The 20,590-nt window shown below is 43.8% G+C and overlaps 1 protein-coding gene across 1 annotated transcript; it reads right to left on the reverse strand.

Annotated features, from left to right (window-relative positions):
• Window positions 1–15,459: 15,459 nt before the first annotated feature.
• LOC128934288 (vitelline membrane outer layer protein 1-like) lies at window positions 15,460–17,155 on the reverse strand. The gene is made up of 3 exons (XM_054271787.1): window positions 16,988–17,155; window positions 16,431–16,528; window positions 15,460–15,745 (listed from the first exon to the last, which is right to left on the reverse strand). Exons 1-3 carry the CDS (start codon window positions 17,153–17,155, stop codon window positions 15,460–15,462), a joined length of 552 nt encoding a protein of 183 aa, XP_054127762.1.
• Between the last annotated feature and the right edge of the window lie 3,435 nt (window positions 17,156–20,590).

Genomic DNA, 20,590 nt, shown 5'->3' on the forward strand with positions numbered 1-20,590 from the left:
CAGACCCAGAAGCAGCAGAGCTGCTGAGTGACGCTTTTACAGCGCTGGCATTGACATTCTTTGCTGAATGCAGACCTGCAAATGGCTGCGCTGACAGCAATGAAAAACTGTATGCTTATGTATAGATTCACAGAAAAATCTTAGTATACCTAACTATATATTTCCTCTGGCAATTTAATCTGTAATATGAGCAGCATTACCAATGAGGATCCTTTGGTTTTTTGTTTATTGTTTTTCCATAGGAAAAAAATAGCAAGCAATTATTAGCCTGAGAAGAGACTTCCTGCCCAGAGGATACAGGGAACAGTAATGACTCTAACTGGATCTTCTGAAACAGAAAATCTTGTTTATAGTAATAACAAAAAACTTGCAGTTTCTCCTAAGAGGCTGAGCCTATGCTAGAGGTGGGTTATTTTCATTTTTCCCTAAAGCACACCTGGAAAAAACTGAACCATATGAGTCACTGAAGATAATGCATGAAAATTTTGAAAAGGAAGGAAAAAAATCCAATTCTTCTGATCACTCAGTCAGCGTGCTGCACAGAGGACTTCTTACAATTCATTACAGGAAATTCATGTAGTAGATGGATGGTAATAGTTTAGGGGACTGGACAAAAGCAGCACGGTAGAAATAGCTTGCAGTGGGTGCTGCATGATTAATACAATGTTCATACTGGCCATGGGGGAAATTATAATATCTGGGTTTAATGGTTTAAAGCATCAAATCTTCCTAAGGTTCACATAAAAAATATTTAATAGCTGGCTTGATTGATGTCAGGGAAAACTCTAAGTGCAATTTAATTATATTCAAAATATTTCAGACCATGTATTTAATTTCTTAGATGTATGATTTTTTCCTTATTGTTTCTATTACTCTCTGCAAGGTTTCACTAACCCTGTTTCAACTCAAGGGTGGAGACCTCTGACTTCTGCAGCTGACAGTGGGTGCCAGACCCATGCAAATATAGGGAAGCTGCACCCAGGCTCCCCTCGGCACTGCACCGGGGCCAGGTTTGCCTGGAGTGGGTCCAGGGGGCAAGAAGCACCCCAGGACTGTGCTGCACATCCAATCACCCACCCCTGCTCCTGACTTCCTACTGATCCTGGGGCTCTCTCCATCCTGGGGAGCCAAACTCACCTGAACATCAAGCTCACCAGTCCAAAACCCAGCATCACCCATGGCTCCAGTAGAGCTCTGTGGGTGCTCTGGACTAACTAAGAATTTCATCATGGGCAGAAAGGCCATGTATACTTTACCTTCTTGATCCTCTTTATGAAAGGATTGTTGCTTGTAAGAAGGAAAGCAATGCTATGTGTTGATGGTTGATAGTTTTTTAAAAATAAGTCTATTTGGGGACTGAATTTTGGAGATTGTAATTTGATCTGTTTTGGGAAAACTAATAGTTTGAAGAGTGTATTGAATAATTGCAGCATCAAGAAAAGAAGTAGATGACTTATGGCTCTCAGTACCAAGAGATCTGTCTGCACTCTGTTGCTAACTAAAATGCATCTGTTGGTTCCTCCATGGGCAAACTGTGATGAAAAGAGAGTACATTTTCAGTTTTTTCTTTCTCAAATCAGAATTTCAGGCTCAGATTCTCAAGGGTGTCTAAGAATGACTAACTGGTCTGGATCGCAGGGGACCAGGAGTCTGTGGTTTTTTATAGCTGAGACTCAGCATTGTATGACCAGTCTAAGTTTCTGAGCAGTTATCAATTAAGTGTCATTTCCCTTCCCTTCCCTTCCCTTCCCTTCCCTTCCCTTCCCTTCCCTTCCCTTCCCTTCCCTTCCCTTCCCTTTTGGCACAACTGTTTTATTCTCCCAGAACAAAAACCTGCACCATGGTGCATTTCCAGACACTCACAGTTTAGACAAATTTTTCCTTTACCCATCTTTGAAAAATGAAGGGCACTTGGGATGAAATTGGCAATGAAAGGCACTGAGTGTACCAAACCAGTATAAATCTGATATTAGAACAAAGATTAAATACCACTGTTAGCAAGTGTCAACAGATTTATAGGAGTTTGTAAATTAAGCTGGTGTAGCTGTAATTATGGAAAGAACTCTTCTGCCTTTTTAAAATGCTCTTTCAAATTGACATGAACCCTACCAAAAATAACATTATTGAACACAAATAATGCATTTTCCAGGGGTTGCTGTGCTCAAAGGCAGTTTGGGGTCTTTTCCCTGCCCACTTCTCAGGAGGGAAGGGTAAGGACTTACCAAGGATTTCTGCTGAGATTTTTGCACAATTGCAAGCACCCAGGCAAGATTGCAAGGTGCTGTTATGATTCCATGTGTAGGACACTGATGGAAGGAGAGTATTAGCATGTGAAGCCATTCCTTCCCAATGTAAACGAAGAGCAGAGTGCCTCTTGGTATCCATACTAATAGATCAGCTCAGCATAACACTGCCAGTTTGTTTTCTGTACTGGCTGGCCACCCAAAATACGTTTATTATTTTCTTAATGAAAACAGACAAAAATAGCTTCTCTTGAGAGAAAGACAGACCACTTCAAAAGGGGTTGTTCATTACTGTCCTGCAAATTTTAATATTTCTTTCACATGCTAAAATTATTGCATTTATCTTGTTAGTGTGAAAATTAAGGCAAGCACTAAATCCATGTCTGAATGCACAGATGTGTGTTTTTGCACAGGTAATTTAGTCCCTTTCCTGGATTTGGTATTGCAGGGGAACCTGTGGCATAAAGCTGAAACTAGTTCATTCTGCTAGGGCAGAGGTTAGTGCTGTGGTGAATCTCAGAATGCAAATGTAAGGTCTCAGATTCTCCTGTGCTGTTCCTGTAAATCCCTGATGACCTCCCTTGCAGGGCACAGGCAAGGACATGCCTTGTCTTTATGCAGCAGAGATCTCAGCACAGAGTGTCTCTGCAGCAGGAGATTGATTTCAGCCTGCCTCTGATTAGGCTGCCCTATTTTCTGCATCTTCCACTCAAACCACTCCTTGGTATTTGTTGTACAAGGCTTACTGGCACATAATGGTTAATTTTAAAGGAAAATGGTACCTCTGGCAGCAAATCATCCTTCTGGAAAACTGACCATTCTATCTATTGACACCTTAGTGGTACTAATTTAATTTAATAAATAGATTTTGCATTTCTGTAGCTCTCATAGGTGTCTAGCTCAGTGCAGCAGCAGGCAGTACTCCCAACCAGCCTTTCTGCACATGCAGAATTGATGGACCAATTGATGACTGCAGCAAGATGAAATGAGATCGCACTCCTTTTATTCACTGATCCAGAGTTTAAGTCCTTTTGGGAATAGTGGGTTCCCTCACCTCACCAGGGATGTCACAGTTCCTACAGGATATTCTTGTTCTCCTCCTCAAGCCCTGGCAATCTGTGTTCACTCAGTCTTCCAGAGGAATATCCTGCTGATGTTGGGAGTCCTCCAGAGGTGGAGACCCTGTTCTTTTCCTGTCTGCCTGCTCTAACAGCTCTTCATGTCAAGTTCATGTCAGCACCTTATTTTTTCCTACTCAAATTTTCCATCTTGAGCATCCAACTACTGTAACTCATCCAACCTTCCTCTGCCCTGAGCTTAACAAGCCAGTCACTAACTGATATTTTCTTCCTTTCCAGGTCACAATCAAACAATGTTTCAATTTTATTTCCAGCAGTCTGAACATCCCAAAACCTTTGAAGCTCACACATTTCAGCATTTCCTCTACATATTACATCCCTTTTTTGGGTGCTTTCTGTGTTTTCAGCAGCCTTTCTGCAACCTTTATAAAGCCCCTGCTTTAGGCTGCAGCATGTCCCTCCCCAAAAGCACATTCAGAGACTGAAAGGACAGCAGAAGATCCTGGCTCAGATGACTACCACCCTCATAGTGAAGAGATCTAGTCTAAATCTGCCCTCTTTCATTTTAAAACCATTGCTTGTTGTCTTCTCACTACATACCCTTGTAGAGTTCCTTTCCAGCTTTCTCGTAAGATTTTGCTGTATTTGTGCAGTTAAGTTCTTTGAGCCAAATATTTAACTTAAAACAAGATGAGTGCAATTGTTTACTTAGATAAATTGAAGTTTGAACTGTTAAAGGATACATATTCCTACATGCTATTACAATTCCTGGATGGGTAATGTCTGGTAGAACACCAGCAACTGAGGAGCAGGGCTGTGAAACACAGACAGAATATTCCCAAAGGTTTTGGTTGCTCCACATCTTCACCTTTGATATGGGGGCCATGCCTTGATATCTGATCTGTGGCAGGGATTTTCCTGCTGGCCTCGGTGTGCAGGGAAGTCTGAGCAGAGCTGTCTGTACTGACAGACAGCCATGGCAATCTGCAGCACGTCGTCCCTGATGGGAATCCCCTGCTGAACCTACACACAGTGTGGTAGTACACAGTGTAATATACAAAACTGAGGAGAAACTGCTGCAGCACTTCCCTAGCTAGTGTCCAGCTGGTGAGCCCAGCAGGATGGCTGCTGCAGGGATCATGCACCTTGTGCGTGGTCAGTGTCTGTGACAGCACATGGAAAGTGCTATCAGCTAAAACCCAGCAAACCACTTCAAGACAGGTCAGGGATTTTGAAGAACACTGTTTGCACATCCTCTTTCATGATCCCCCAGCCCTAGCTGGAATCTCAACAGAGAGGAATCTCACTCTGGGTTGGGAAGTTCAATGTTTGCTGCTTTTCTTCTGCCCCATTCAGACAGCCAGTGTTTGCACAGTGACAAGGCAGCTCACAGGTCACAACTGTGCTCCATAGTCAGAGTCACTGCTGGCAAATGGATCAATTCACAAGGGGACAGCTGTGCCATCAGGGATCCAATGCTCCTCTCCTCAAAATGCCACTTTGTGGGGGTGAAGGCAACAACCTGGCAGAGCCAAGATTTCACAGAGGTGCTCCTGCAGACAAGGCAGGTTTTCAGGAGGTTTCTTGCCCTTCCCAGCAATGCGTTCTCCTCCTTCCCTGCAACAGTATGAAGGAGACTTCTTCCTTTAGAGACCTTTTGCTGTACCTTGGTGAGTTCAGATGAATCTTACGGCCTCGGTGCTCCACAGGGTGACTAATGCCTGGAGTGCTGCCTGTGTTGGCACACAGCCACCATCTGCATGACTCAGGGCTCCAAGAGACAGAGTAAAGAGGGTGCAGGGTGAGTGACCACATGGATGGCATAATTCCATCTCCAGTGATAGGTAAATTATTCCTTTTCTGCAAGTGCTTAAAAGGATTGGGAATACATGAACCAGTACTTCTTTTGAAGATCACCTGGAGGTGATTCTCAGGGTCCACAAGAGAAAATGCTGTAGGAAGCACTTGGTACCCTCATGATGACTGACGGAAAGAGTTCATGGAAAGAGCTCTACTTCTCCTCAGTAGAAGTCCAGAAAAGGTATCCAGGCTTTAAAGCATCCCCAAATCAAGCTCTAACTCAAACTGGTCCTTGGCTCACAGGCATTTAGCAAAGAGGTACTTGGTGCCAAATCAAAATTTGGCCATAAAAGCAATATTCACTTCAGACTGCAACATCACAGTAAATAGTCATCTAAGCTGCTGTTATGGTGGCTCTAAACATTTCTTTCCGAAGATGCTGGATTCCTAGGGGCCTTTTTCCTTTAATCTAAGCAGAAATTGGACTTCTTTGTGGTTAATGTTGCTACAAAGAAGGAAGGTATGCATCCCTAGCACTCTGGAAGTTCTTGCTATGTTAGGCGTGCCTCAGTGTGTCTGAGGTCTTTAAGGAAGCTGACAAGTGCTGCAGGCAATGACTGCTCTGTTTTGTCATAGGGACAGTGAACTTTCCTCCTAAGGTGGACCAAAATTTTCCCTTGTTGCTCCACTCTTTTCACATCTGAAAAATCTGACTAGGACTCCTCACCAGATCTGGAATGTCTCTGCAATGCTATGTCTTGGGAGAGCTGGTGGCATTGCCTCACCTCAGATAAAATTGTCATCTTTGGCCATTTGGATCAGCCAAAGCATGAGATCTGACTTGCAGCTTACCTGATTAATAGCTTTATCTTCATAGGTAGCTCTAAAACTTTAAAGGGAAACATTGGCATTTGCATGCCTCTGGTCTTTAGTAAGGATTTAACTTCTGTTTGTGGAGTTTTGGGAAGTTTTTTTTCCCTTTCTCTCACAATCCCAGGAGGTGGCATGCACTTGCTAGAGAAGCACTTTCTATCCTGCTGAGCTCTGTTCCTTGTTCAATTGGGGTACATATCCTACATGACATGGCTCCTCTTATTTATGGTCTCTAGCAGAAGTTGGGAGAAAGGTTCATAAGAACATGTCTCAGAGACGCACTTTTCATCAGACATATCACAAAGCCATGAAATCCCATGGCTGTGGCCTGCATTTGCCTGCATCCAGAGGTGGTGCTGCCAGGCAGTGCCATTCCTAGCTGATGCATCCATCCCAGCACAGCAGAGAGCCTGGCTCTCCACATCACCACCAGTTTGATGCTGCTCCTGCAGCATCACTGTCAGTGCTGACATCAAGGACACAGCTTCCAGGGAGAATGGAAGCAGGACACTTGTCATGTTATTTTATGAAATAACACTCTAATAAATTACTTCATTGTATTACTGTTCTTTATTCATCTCACGAAGCTTAATCCCTCAAAGGACAATTATAATGCAGACTGCACACTATAAATATCTATGCAAAAAGACCACAGGTCTCTTTGGGAAGAGGAGTTTAAACTATAATTGCCTATTCACTCCTGGTTTTCCTGCAGCTTTTATGCTGTAATTTCTTCCACTGATTTTTTGGCCATCATCAAAGACACTGCCTCACTACCCACCATTGCCTGTCCATGTTTTTCCTCTATTGATTGACTCTAGGCTATTTGAGAACAGGATGGTTTCTCACAGTGGGAACACACATAACACATCTAAGAGCGCTACCCACTGATACCTGCAGCTCAGGGACATGCATCCTGATTAGCTTCTTCTTCGGAAAGCCCAGTGCAAAGGAGCAGAAGCAGAGCAGCAGGAAGCTTGTTGGAAGCAACAAACACCACTTCAGAGGCTCTCACTGCTCCAGAGTACGGATCAGGCTCAACCAGCCTGGGCTCCTACCCCAACAGAACCTCTGGTCTCACCCACTGAGGCCCTGCACAGGTGGTGAAGGAGCCTTTCTCCTGCTGCTATAGCTCACAAGCATCCAATGGGTCTCACCACAGGAATCCCCATCCTCTACTTGTTCAGGGATTGCTCTTTGCCATCCCTCCCTCCATGCAACACAGGGCTTGGGGTCTCACCTCAAGGGACAGCTTCCCTTCCTCCTACCTGGTGCTGTGTAGTGGGTCCAGCTCCTCCATCAGTCCCTTCACCTGGAAGTCCAACAGTTTGACTGGAACATAACCCTGGCAGAGATGTGTAGATCATCCCTGTAGAGTTCCCAACAAGCTCCTAGGATACCCTGGCCTTGCCAGAGCAAATCTGTATCAACTGCCAACCCACCTGGGACTTTCTAAAATTAAGCTATCTTGAACTACAATTTAAATTAATTGATTAAAAAAAAAACAAGTTTCAGGAAGTAATTCCTGGTAGTAAGTATGGGGACATGAAACAATAGCTCATCTCACAGCTGTTTCTCAAGACAGTGTTTGTGTCCCTTCTCAAGCGCCACTCACTCCCATTTTGCAGAGTCCTCATGAGCTGGGTGTCACCCCCAGGGTGAAGGAGGACAGCTCTAACCAGGGCTGCTCACCCCTCCTTCTCTCCCCATGCCAGGAGCATGGAAGGCACAGCCCTTCTCCCTGCCTGTCTGCTCTGCCCCAAGGAAAGCGTGCAGGACAGTTAGTGAACCAGGGAGGCATTTTGCCTCATGGAAGCTGAGAGTCCCCAGAGCAGCTGCCACTCCTTGGGTCTCCACCAGCCAGTCCTGCTTTAGCCCAGCTGGGAAGGCACTGAGTTCACTGACAGGGATGTAATGAGAGCTGACAACTGCTCCGTGCTCCCACACGAAGTGGAGATGATGCAGAGTCTGGGAATTTTGTGTCCAGCCCTCGCTACCCGCCTGGCTCCTGGCTGTGGACGAGGCCATCTGCTTTGCAGCAGAGACTGCATGCACAGAGAGCCCCCAGAGTCTGGGGGGCTGTGAACAAGCCATCAGTTGCCATTAATACCCATTGGTCATCCACAGCCAGCAGCCCTGAACCAGCTCCTTGGAAGATTTTTCTTTCTCTGCCTGGATTGTGCAACCTGACTACAAGCTGAAAGAACTGCATTTTACCCTTTAAGCAAAGAACAAACAGGGTTAGGTTATTGCTAAACATCAGACCTGTTTCCATAACAGAAGCAGAAGACAAGGACATTGTCACTGATGGACTATAAATGACAGGTGTCCATATTCACTCAGGTAAGTCCCACCTGAGGGCACTGCAGTTCATATATCTGTCATTCATAATAAATAATTCTAGCAAGCAAATTCAGCTCAACACCTGCTGCTGTTTAAGTGTTGAAAGTGACAAAACTATCCGTGCACCTGCATTAAACTTCTGTTCAGTTGCTTAAATGAATTGCAGCAGCACTGTATATTTAAACTTCAAAAAAATAAATAACTTCATACAGTGTTAATTAGATGAATCGTTATAGTTTTGTCCAGATTTTATTTCAACTTGCTCTGCTCACATTCTTGAAGACACTAAAAGAGGAGGCAGGGTTAAACACAGATCTGTAAGAAGTAATCATCCTAGTGGATTAGCAGAATCATTTAGGTTGGAAAAGACCTCCAAGATCCTCAAGACCAACCTTTGACCAAACATCCAAATAACCACAGTGTTAAGTGCCATGTCCAGTCATTTCTTGAGCACTTCCAGGGTTGGTGACTCCACCACCTCCCTGGGTAGCCTGTTCCAGTGCCTGACAACCCTTTGGAAAAAATTCTTCCTGATGTTCAAGCTGAACATCCCCTGGCACAAGATGAGGACATTTCCTCTTATCCTGTCCCTGGCTGCCTGGGAGAAATGGCTGATCCCTACTTGGCTACCTTCAGAGAGCAATAAGTTCCCTCCTGAGCCTCCTTTTCTCCAAACTAAAGGAAGTCTTCAGCCATGACCTAGGGGTCCTAAACTGCTAAGAGAAGTGGGGTGAAACTGCACAAGAGGAAACAGACTGTAAGGGGGAAATCCTTCAGCCCAGAGAATCCCTGCTGCATGCTGGCAGTCCCAGCTATGAAGGAGAACATTTAAAACTCATCATGAAGAACACTTGAAAATGTACAGCTGAAATCAATACAGGCCTGGGGAAGAGATCCTCAGCATAATTCTTGTTTCTGTTCTCGTGGGTTTTGCACTCACCAACATGCTTTGGGAAGCACAATTAAGGTCTTTCCCACCTATAGCTCACACAGTTCTGTAAAGTCTCTCTAGAGCTTTTTAAAACTGAACTTGCAGGGAAATGAGATTCCAGAAAATGTCTGAATGCTGCAAGGCAATTCTGCTGTGCGGGATTTAAACTTATTTTGCCCCATGTGAGAAACCTGACTGGGTGACAACTGTGGCATTCTTTTTGTCAGCATAAAAAATGATTTGACTGTTCACTGTGTATTTTCCAGGTCTGTGAAAGCTTTTGGGGATTATGCTGGAGGAAAGATTTAGTTATGTTTCTATGGGAACCATAACACTTATATAAAAGCCTGCTTAACAAGCAAGAGTGTGACACTGTATCTCATTCAAGGTGAGCCACCTCTGAGGTAACCCATTGATAAACTTCCAGCTGGGTTTTAAAGCCCAGGAGGACACCAGTGGATTTCTTACACCTCTAATAGGAGTGAGACTCAGCAGGTACTGCTGGATAACTACTTAGCACCGCAGCATGGGTGTTATAATCGCACATGGAAAGTTGCAGTCATTTGGTTGGACTTGAAAGGAAATTTTTCATCAGGTTGTTTACACAGTAATGATTCCTAAGTTTATGTCTTTCTTACTTCTCTCCTACTTCAGAGATGTGCAACTTCACTAGCATGACCCAGAGGAGAAACCCAGTTATGTTTTTTCCATAAACACTGATGTGTTCCCAGATACTTGTTTGAAAAAACCTGGACATAGAAGTAATATTTTCTTCATTAGGTAATACTTTTCCTGAGATGAAAGTGTCCTTTAAAAGTAGAAAAGCTTTGTCCCCTTGACACTGCTCTTGCCAGCAAGCACGCAGAAGTTGCTGCCACAGTGAAGTACAAACAATGTAGCTAGAAGGAGACAAAATTTATTTTTGTGTTTTCTCCTCAGAAAAGAACATGTTCAAATCAACTTTTAGAATCTATTTCATGTTTTGAATTGACAGCACTTCTAGCCATGTTGTGGATTCTATAGCAATAAACTAGAATTACTAAATGTGGTGTTATTTGATAAGTGGCAAAAGCTGAGACAGAAAGTTGCTTTTTAAATTACTTTTGGTTATCTCCCTATAAAAAGTTCACTGACATAAAAATTGGTACAAGGATTGAAGGCCATTCTAGGCACAACATCAGATTGGGGAATTAATCTTTTAATCTACTTTTACTACTTGCAAAAGTGAAATTGGTTAAATTATTTCTGAATGTATGAAGAGACTCCTTTAGGGTAAGAGTGGACCTTTCTGGATTTCAATGAGGCAGTGATGTACAGTTTTGTCCATGGACTTCTAAGTCATTCATGGACAGCAGCAGAATGCTCCCCCTGAGAAAGAGAACAGCAGTAACACAAAGGGGATGTCTTGGCCCTGATCCTGAAATGACTCCCACAGTAACCTGACCTCTCATACTGTCCTGTCCCCTCTGAAAATGTTCTTCTTCACAAACTGAATTAATAAGCTCCTGCACATGTTCCTGTGGCACTGTCACTTTTTCCCTGTTCTACACAGCACTGAAGATGTCATTGATGTCCATTTTGCTGGTTTATGTTCATTAAGAAGCGCATCAAACTGCCATTACCCCATTGCTACTGTTGAACTGGTTTTGAGTGATCAAAAAGAAATCTCTGTTGGGATTTCAAAAAAGCCTCTCTGTTGGAGAGGCCCAGGTGCTAGTGGAGCCAAATGTCGCCCAGATAGATGGCTTGTGCCAAAGCCACCAAGCCTTACCAAGCAGTGCAGAGTCAGTCTGTGTTGGAAGGGGTTATGAGATGACTGATGTCTACCAAGTTTTGCTCCAGTGGAACGTGGAAAGTTCAGGAAAAACACCAAATGCAAAAGTCTCTAATAAAGATTCCACATTATCTGCCCAGGAGCAATATGTTTTCCATATATCTGGTGTTGCTGCCCTGCTGCTAATCACGTTTATGCATTGCCAGACAGCTCATGCGTTCCCCCAGCCTTCACTGAGCCAGCTACTCCTTCTTCCTGCCAGGACAACAACTTCCAGCATTACTTTCTATAGCCTGGACTGCCTTGGGAAGGCTCCCTTTCTAGAGAGATGAAGACAGAGCGGGCAGGTACAAGCCACACAACAGCTCCTCAGACTAAAAGTCAGGGTTCAAGCCCAATACTATATATATTCAGTCCTGCAGGACCCAGGCATGCCCACAGTGTTGTGGGGAGCATGGAAGCCAGAATTCAATCCTTCATGAATCACCTCTCCAGAGTCCTGACGTTTTTCTTTTCATGATCCATAGGTTAATGTTCTTTCCTCCTCACATTCTGTAAAAACATTTCCAAGTAATGATACTCAGAAAATTCAAAACCAGATGGTTTTAGTTGTTTCTTCATTGGTATTCACACTAGTTAATGAGGGTTGGTTTTATGGGGCTGGAAAACTTGCTAACTATGACAGGTTGAGCATGAGCTGCATGATGCCATCATCTTGTATAATATTAACAATGAAATGCAGTTAAAGCATCTTCAGGTGTTTCCCCTGCATCTCACAAAAACTAACAACTTAAGCCTCAGAGCACTTTTGATGGATGGAATATCTATTTTCCTTGTGCAACAGGAACAATATGGCCATGAAGGCTAGGATTTCTATGGTCATCTTTCTCAGAGGCAGACTCAAAGCTTGGTTCAATGGAGCACCACTAACAGCAGGTCTGGTCTTGGTCTGATTCAGTCCTATTCAACAGAATTGGCTTTTAAAAATCACTTTGGGAAAGCTCCAGGCCTGCTGCTTCTGCCAATCTCCCTGGGAGCTGTACCATGTATGCATGGATCAATGGAAAACTCCTCCTTGCCATCCCCACGCCTACTCATGCTCCAGATCCAAAATTGCCACGTTATCAGTCGATTCAGGGATAATTCTTGCTTGGTACTTGGTGTTGCCACTAGTCCACCAACATTCCACAGGGACTATGTGTTAGTTCTTTGGCAACATATTCCTGACTTGCAGATGTGCCAGAGACACACAGTCACTTTCTTGAGTCATGCAGATGTAGCCACTCACAGATTCCAGCCCTGCACATTTTCTGCCACACCAGCTCCAGCACACTTAGATGATGGTTTTATACCTTCATTTCTGGTATAAGAGTGATTTCTCCGCTCTGAGTGAAGTAAATGCCTGAGACCTACTTTCTAGTTTGTGTATGATCCATGTTTTGCAAGTGGACCATCAGAGGAGACCCAGCTGGTTCATCAATATTCAGATGATTAAAAAAATAGCCATTCAATTTTCAAGTTGCTGATAAGTACATGAGAAAGCATGTGAGGAGAAGATGGTATTCTGTTTTCCAAACATTTCTTGGAACAGCTCTCATTTGGAGTGTCTATTCACACTCCATTAAGAAGCTGTGTCACACCTGGCACAGCAGGAAAGCATAGAAGGTCAGTTTTGCTGGCACTGTGAATAATTCTTCCCACAGCAAAACCTCAAAATTTAACTGAATCATTCATTTGCAAAGAAAGAGCAGATGATCAGAGTCTTCCAGCCTGAATTACCCTCTGGAGGAGAAATGCACAATATGAAGCTCCAGTTTTCCATCATGTACATTTACATGTGCATACACATATATAAGAATGCTTCTTGAACAAGTCGCTCAAAAGAAATGCTATTCCTTCTTTCAAGCACTTCAGCTCAGTGGCATACGTCATTCCAAAAATTAACTCTTGTAGAAACTTTCTCTATATGGAGATGATGAACTACCTGGCCCCTTTTCCCTCACGTAATCGGCTGCACAAATGACACAGGTTCACTCACTATATCTTTCCAAAAACCAGGACTTACTCTCATGCTAAAACAAAAGCACTTGGAATGTTCTGTTGCCAGATTTGCTGGTGACACTGATCCCAGAGTGTTGTAGTACTAATACTTGATGGTTTGTGCTTGTCCAACGTGCTCTGGTGGAAAGTGACCAGCAGTTGGCCCCCTAAGACTTCTGTGAAGTGCATGGAGCTGCCTCTGCCTCAGCAAGGGGATTCCCAAGCTTTGGAAGATGATGCAGATAATTGTATCACCACGATTTCTGCTCACTTTCATCAAATTAAGCCTGTTTTGCTTAGATCAGTGCAGCTATTTTTGCTTTTATGTCCCCAAATATTGCCTCACTAATTACACTGGATGTCAGCCTGCAAGCTGAAATTATTCCTGTTTCACAGGAAAATGAAAGCCAAGCAACTAGATGCAAACTAAAATATGTTCTCTTGTGGGGCTTGAAAATAGTAATTTTGGAAGTTAGGATATGGTGTGGGCACTGCTAACTCCAGTTAACTCTGATAGCATCACAATTTAGTTTTAGTTTAGGTTGGTTCCCCTTGTTAAAAAGAGGTTGTGATTTTGTGGTTGTTTTTGTTGGGCTTTTTTTTGGCGGCAGGGGGAGAGTTTGTTTTGCTTTTTTTTTGGCTAATTGCAAGAGCTGAGGGATTTATATGTTTAGAGAGAGCTGAATATATGATAAATAAGGATTTTTTCAGAAACTGCTAAATTGAGATGGAAGCTACAAAACAGTTCCTTGAAGCTAATAATCAGTATTTCAAGTGATGACTGGGCTGGTTTTACAAAGTAAGCATTTCTTTAATAAAGCATTTGCACACTTAAAATATCTGCAATCAAGAGGAAGAGAGACAGCAGTTAAAGGATCATTTAGAAATACCAAATGTTAAGAAATAAGTCAAATCCTGAGATTAAACAAATTTGAACTATGAAAATTTGCAGCAGGAGGTCTGATTAGAAAATTTCATATTAATTTTTTTTAAATAAAATCATTCAAATGCAAGAATTTTTCTGAGATTCTTCTTGCACTATGGAAGCTTTGCTGAAGTGCTTCAGTGGAAGGAAATACAGTTATTATTGAAGTACTTTTTGAGGTAAGCAACAGTAAGAAAAATTTGTGTGCCTCAAGAGCCAGAGTGGAGATGGCTGCTGTGTGTGTGCTGAGGAGAGGATGTGAACTGGCAGAAGGAACCTCCACCATCAGCTCTGAGCTGCTCCACGTGGCTGCGGTCCCAGACACAACATCCCACAGCCCAACCCCAGCAGTCACGTGGAGAATACCAACACCATGCCCCTACATTTTTTCCAAGCACACAAAGATGCATAATGCATTGCTTTGAGGAAAAAGCAACAACTACACTTTCTAGGAGGTGCCCAGAGAGGCAGCAAGTCTTCTCAACCTCTTGCCAGAGAGGCTTGGTGGCATGATTGAGCATGATAATGATCTCCAAACATTTTTCCCTGAACTGAGAGTACATTCTTTACATCTAGCATATCAGGACAAGGTAATAACTTCCAGCTTAACCAGGAAATTGGAGCATAAAAAATGGATGAACGACATAGAGTTTATTTCTAGTTTGGATTCTCCCCGATTCTATTTAAAGCATGAAGCCCAGAGGCAGCAAACAAAATCCAAGTCCCATGAGAATGTTTTGCACGAGCAGCCAGGTGAGCCAGCAGAGCACACTGCAACGCAGCAGCTAGGGAGGCCTGGGGAGCTGCGACCCACCAGGTGGTTCAGTGCCACACAGATGAATGCACAGTGCAAACACACTTTCTAGCCATGTTTCCTAAGGCAGGAGCTCAGGCAGGAGCTAACAGATTGCTTGCAAAAAGCATGTACAAATCTGGAGGCAATTCAAGATAGGAGTGGGAAATGACAGCAAACCTTTGATGCTTCTCATGAGCCCACCCAAACTCCTGTTTCACCCTGCTTGTCTCTCATTACTCATTTTGGCTTTGGTCAGAAGCTTCAAATGCACTCAAATACCCATTCTTCCCTGTTTGTCATACCAACAGATCAAGTATTACTTCAAATAAGGGGAAAATGGGCAGACCAAACCTCAAAGAAACTGGCCAGTCAGAGGAAAAGAAAGTTGAGAAATCTGTAAGCTCTGAGCCGTTGCTAGAGATTGAGCATTTTCATAGCAATATACCAGCAGTACATGATGCAATGATTTGGCTATGCTAACTTAGCAGTAGCTGTAAAAGACATCATCATCTAAGTCATTGGCCAGAACAGCAAGATGCAAGCAGTCAAAACATCATGGGCACGTCCCAGGATAAAGCTAGAGCAAAGCCTTACTGACACTTCACTTGCTGTGGGATATGGGATGTGTAGGCAGTGAGGAAGCTGGAGCAAGTGCTCATTTGCAGCAGAAGAACTTCACATCATTGAGTACTGTGTCATCCTGAAGTCCCTGTGGGGGCTCTACCTTGGTCTGGAGACCACAGATCTTGCAGCTGTTGGTCCATGGGCCAAAGCTGCCCCACGAGAGTCCATCACCAACCAGCACAGCTTCGTCTGAGCATCTGAACTGGATGTTGTTGGCTGCTGTGTCATCACCTGCTCCTTGGGACTTCTCTGTTCTCAGTGAAAAGGAGATCAGGTAGCCTCCAGGGCAAACTTGGAAGCTGGTCCAGGAGCCCCACCTGACAAAAAGCAAATGGAAAAATGTCTGGGCTCTGTGAGCTGCTGGGAAACGCTCCTTCTGCTTGTCATGCTGCTCAGAAGCTTAATACTTCTCTGACACGGCATCCTGCTGCAGTCTGGGGCCCTTTACTTTCTCCTTTTGTTTTCCTTACCTTCCAAAGATGTACTTTTCTCTTCATTGATATCTCATCAGAAAAACACCAGGAAGCCTGGGATATTTATGCTTCTGGTGGAAACTCCAAGGGCAGTCTGAGAGTAGGTTTTATGATGCATCCCTGACATGTGTGACAGGTACACAGCAGGCAGCCAGGAGAGCAGCCAGAGGTGCAGCACTGTTCCCTGCAGCACGGCCAGGGCTTGGACCTGGCAGTTTCTAAATGCATGCTTAGAAACCTTTCCAAAGAAAGACTCTGACCCTGGTGTTCACAGTGCTCTGCAGGAAATCCAAGGGCAAACAAAAAGTAGTAAAGTTAAGTTACTTTAACTTAAGTTAAAGTTATTAAACCCTGTTTAAAACCCCTCAAAATTAATGAAAAACAACCCCTAACCACTTGTTTTAATTCACTACACTACAGCACTATGAATACAGCAAGTCAGAGAGAAGAGATCCCTGCAAATGGTCACAGCCATGGGTGTTTTGTGAGCTGGGGATGACAAACAGGAGAGAACCACAGTGTCACTTACTCCCCCACCAAGGACTCAATGGTGATTGAGTCATCCTGACAATGCAGGCGTATGCCATTCAGAGCCGTGTCATCCCTTCCAAACTGGTCAGGCTCCACCTGCAATGGAAGTCACACAGAGACAGAGGTAAAGGCAAGGGGAAAAGGACCCAGGAAAAGTCCTTTACATACCTGTTGTAAACAGTTCCACCTCCTTTCTGTAATGGGAAAGAGAAAATGTCTTGGGAAGCACAGTGGAAAAGACAGCTGTCACTGGGAAACCACTTAACCCTTGTAACATGTTCTTTGTGTTTTCTAATTATTTCTGACCCAACAGGTAAGGCAGAGTCTCAGGAGAGACACTGGTGGTGGATGCCTCTCTCCCAGAATCCAGATTTTCTCACCCACATGACTTCTCCCTGCAACATCAGCCACACACAGACTTTTTTGGTGTAGCTACAGTGGCAACACTTGCCAGAAGACTCATAGCTTTATGTACAGAACATCACACTCAAGAAGAGGAAAAATCTGCAGAAAATCCTTAGGGACAGGGAGGGTAGGGAATGGAGAGAATTTTACCTTCAGTGCGAATCCATTAGCATAGCCATGGTGGCAGAACTGCTGGCTGCCCCACTTGCCCCAGTGGCCCCCGTTGGGCACAGAGAGGACAGAGGTGTAGCCACGCACCCCTGAGCCTGGGGGGCACAGGAGGAGCAGCAGGAGGGTGGCTGGCATGCGGAACTTCATCTCTCGTGCTCTGCATGTGCTGGAGGAGAGCTGGTGTATGGCCTGGGGAATTTATACCCTCCCAAGGCTGCTTGCCTTTCCCTACCAGCCCATTGACAAACACCACTGGAACAATAGCTTCTACCCAGGCAGTGGCACAGCACTTGCTGACCTGCTCACAGTTCCATGAGGAGATCCTCTGGGAGCTCAGCAGCTGACATGCAGCAGATCCTGTGGCCAGAGGTGTATCCACCACCACTGAAGGGCTTTGGGAACACCTGTGTGCTCCCTACTGTAGAAGCTTAATATTGATTTCTGCTTCTGGCTATGCAGATATTTGGCCATGGGAATGTTTGTCTTCTGACAGTAACTGCCATAACCATCTTACCTCTTGCTATTTGGCAAGGAAGGTCAGACTAGATGAAGAAATATAAGGGACGTGGTCTGGAACAAAGAGTGAGTAAACTCAAGGCCTGTGACTCCCAATACCTTCTGCTGAGTAGGATTCCTGGGAATCTCAACAAATTAGGTAACTTATGGTTTTAATATCCTTGTTTTCAACAGCCTTTTTAATCTTAATAAAGAACTGTATGCTTTGCTTTTGCAGCAAGCTTAGCCAAAGTCAGATATGCTGGGACGCCCACAGTGATTCTCAGGGCTAAGTGCCACTGGGGAAAAGTAGAAAAGTGAAAAGGTGACACTGAGCCTGAGGGCACCATCTTTGAGGATGTCACGATGCAGAGAGAGGGGAATTCAAAACCCTGGAGCTGAGATTCCCTTAACACAGAGTTAACCAATGCTTCAGAGGGCCCTTGGCTGGTCTTGCGGCATCTGGCAGAAGCTTTCACTCAGGTCAATAGGCAAAGCAGAGAGAATACATTTCAGAGAAATATCTTGATCCTCAGGATGTTAAAGCAAGATGAGGTGCCAAACCTTGAAGTAACAGGAGACAAAGATTTTCCCTCTTCTAAGTTTCTCTTCCAATGCCTGTTCTGCTCCATCTGTTCCTGTGTCACTAAAGGGCGATGCTGCTTTTCCCATTCTTGACTCTGCATTCCTCTTACACTTGTCAGTGGTCTGTATAAGTGGCAATATATGAAAATTAAGATGATGGGAAGTTGGACGATCCTTTTAGTGAAAGGCACTGAAAGAGCACAGCACATGATGAAAGCAAAACCCATTTTCCTTTTTAAACCAGAACTTTCATTTTACTTCTCCAAGGGATGTCAAAGTCCAGAGGAGATGTGTTTTCTCCCACAAGGACTGTGCAATCACATCTGGCAAACCAGGTGTGTTTGTTCAGGCAGGGTCACACAGTGGTAGCTGAGGACACTCAGACCTGCCCTTGGCAGCAAATGGATGGAAAGGAGCAGAAGGAGTCAGAAGGAAATGGCTGGGACCTGGTTAAGGCTACAAAAGGAGCAGGATTCCCTCTCGTTTCTCCTTTGCTGGCCCTAAACCACCACCCTTGATCACTTCACCTCTAGCAGCAGTGATGCAGGTCCACAGCCTGGCAGGGCCCATCTTTGGCCCTTAGACTCTGCTCAAATCATAAGATTCCTGCCTTTTCCCATTGCCAGAGGAGGATCCTGGGGCACAGTGAGCCCACAGTGTGCAGGGGAGCGGGACGAGGCAGGAGGTGAGGCTGCCTTCCTTCAGGGATTTGGCCATGAGAAATGACTCCTGTGCAGAATTCACAGGTCCAGGAGAAAACTCAAGCCCAAGAAGAGAACTATTGGAGAACTATTATCCAGGACCTGGGAAGGATCATTTTCCCATTTATAACCAAACAGCTGGTGACCTGGGCTGCCAAATGTGAGATGCCTTGGACTTGATTTCACAGTAGATGGCTTAGACAGCACTTAACACATGCAGAGCAGACACTGATTTTGCTACCACTGAACAGTGCCAATTTTGCTTGGATGTCTCAGCCAGTTTCCAAAGATCAGCTTACACAGACTACCAAAATCAAAAAAAGCCTACAATGGTGAGATCCAGATCTCTTACTGGATCACACTCACCCTGCTTTCTTGATCCCTCTCCTGTATTTTAATATCCTTGAAAATGTCACAACAGTTTTAAAGAAAATTGGAAAACTGATGAATTTGATTAATGAAACATGACTACAGTAAAATGATGATGATACAGGGTATTTCATCCTTTCATTATTCATCCAGCTTAATACAATTATTTTTGCAGGCAGAGGAGCATAAAAATTTTGCCACTACTTTTCAGCTTTTATAAAAACTTCTCTTTTTTTCATAAACAGATTAACATAATACTAATCAGTATATTGATTTTATAAAATTATTATTGTGATGTTATGACATGTTTAAAATCTATATGGAACATGGGAAAAAAATTATCCATAACATACAGAAACATATACCATACATGATTTGCTTATTTTATGATTTTATTGAAAAAATTATGTATTAGCTGCTCTTGAAAATTCATTAATTTCTGATTTTTACACCTGCAAAAACCACACACTTAGCAATACAAACTTAGTTTGGCAGTGTTGTGTTGTCTTTCTCATATTCTCAGTTTCTCATATTCATGTAAACCTGCTGCTGCACAAAGGATGGAGATCATTTGAGATGTTGGACTCTTTTGAGTGAGCTGTAGGAAGGGTTGAAGGCAACAGGTGCCCAGGAACTCCAAATAGGAGGGGAAGTAAACAGCATTCCCTAAAAGTCAATAAATACAGGGTGATGGTTTTGACTGAATGACTGTGTTCTTCTGCATGCTCTAGGCCACTTTACACTCTTCCCACACTGCTACCAAGGCACTGGTTGCCACCCATCAGCTCTCAGGAGCCACATTCCTCATCATCTCTAATGCCAAAGCTGACCATTGCAACTGGGTAGAAATCCACTGTAAATCACACAGCCTGGCTCTGCCAACCCTTCCTCACCTGCAGCTTGGGATGCAGATAAGACACTCCACAGCCAACTGTATCCTGCAAAAGACACACTATCTCATGGAAATGGTACACCAGCAAACCCAGGAATCACACCTAGTGCCAAAAAAACGTAAAACTGCAATAAAGAATCTATTCTACCCCATGGAAATATGAATTAGCAAAGGGTTGCATTATTTGCATTATTTAGAAAGAAGAGGTGAGATTCTGAAGGAACACAGACATCAGTGCAGATGTCTCCATCTGAAATAATTGCAGTGGGCTCCCTTCATAGGTGCTGAGAGACAACATGACGGCAATAGAGAGGAGCAGATACCTTCACATGAACCTCTCCCTGAAATCATCTGTTCATCACCACTGACTACAGTGAAGCATGATCCCATCTGAACTAGTCTTATAACCTCAGAGTCTGTTTAGGATTTTGCAGGCTAAAAATGGTAGTGCTGGATGAGAATTAGTTTTCAGTAATAAGGGTAAATGTTTAAGAGAAAATGAGTAATCAAACTATGTGCTATCTGGTCCTCATTTTCTCA

This window comes from Melozone crissalis, unplaced genomic scaffold (genome assembly GCF_028551555.1).
Source record: "Melozone crissalis strain CALT ecotype California unplaced genomic scaffold, PUWL_Pcris_2 ptg000013l_1, whole genome shotgun sequence".
Classification (NCBI taxonomy): Eukaryota; Metazoa; Chordata; class Aves; order Passeriformes; family Passerellidae; genus Melozone; species Melozone crissalis.

Coding starts and splice junctions, on each gene's coding strand:
- LOC128934288 (XM_054271787.1), bottom strand. CDS start 17,155: ATGAAGTTCCGCATGCCAGCCACCCTCCTGCTGCTCCTCCTGTGCCCC. Junction 16,529..16,987: donor CTAATGGATTCGCACTGAAG/GTAAAATTCTCT, acceptor CTTCCATTGCAG/GTGGAGCCTGACCAGTTTGG. Junction 15,746..16,430: donor ATTGAGTCCTTGGTGGGGGA/GTAAGTGACACT, acceptor GCTTTTTGTCAG/GTGGGGCTCCTGGACCAGCT.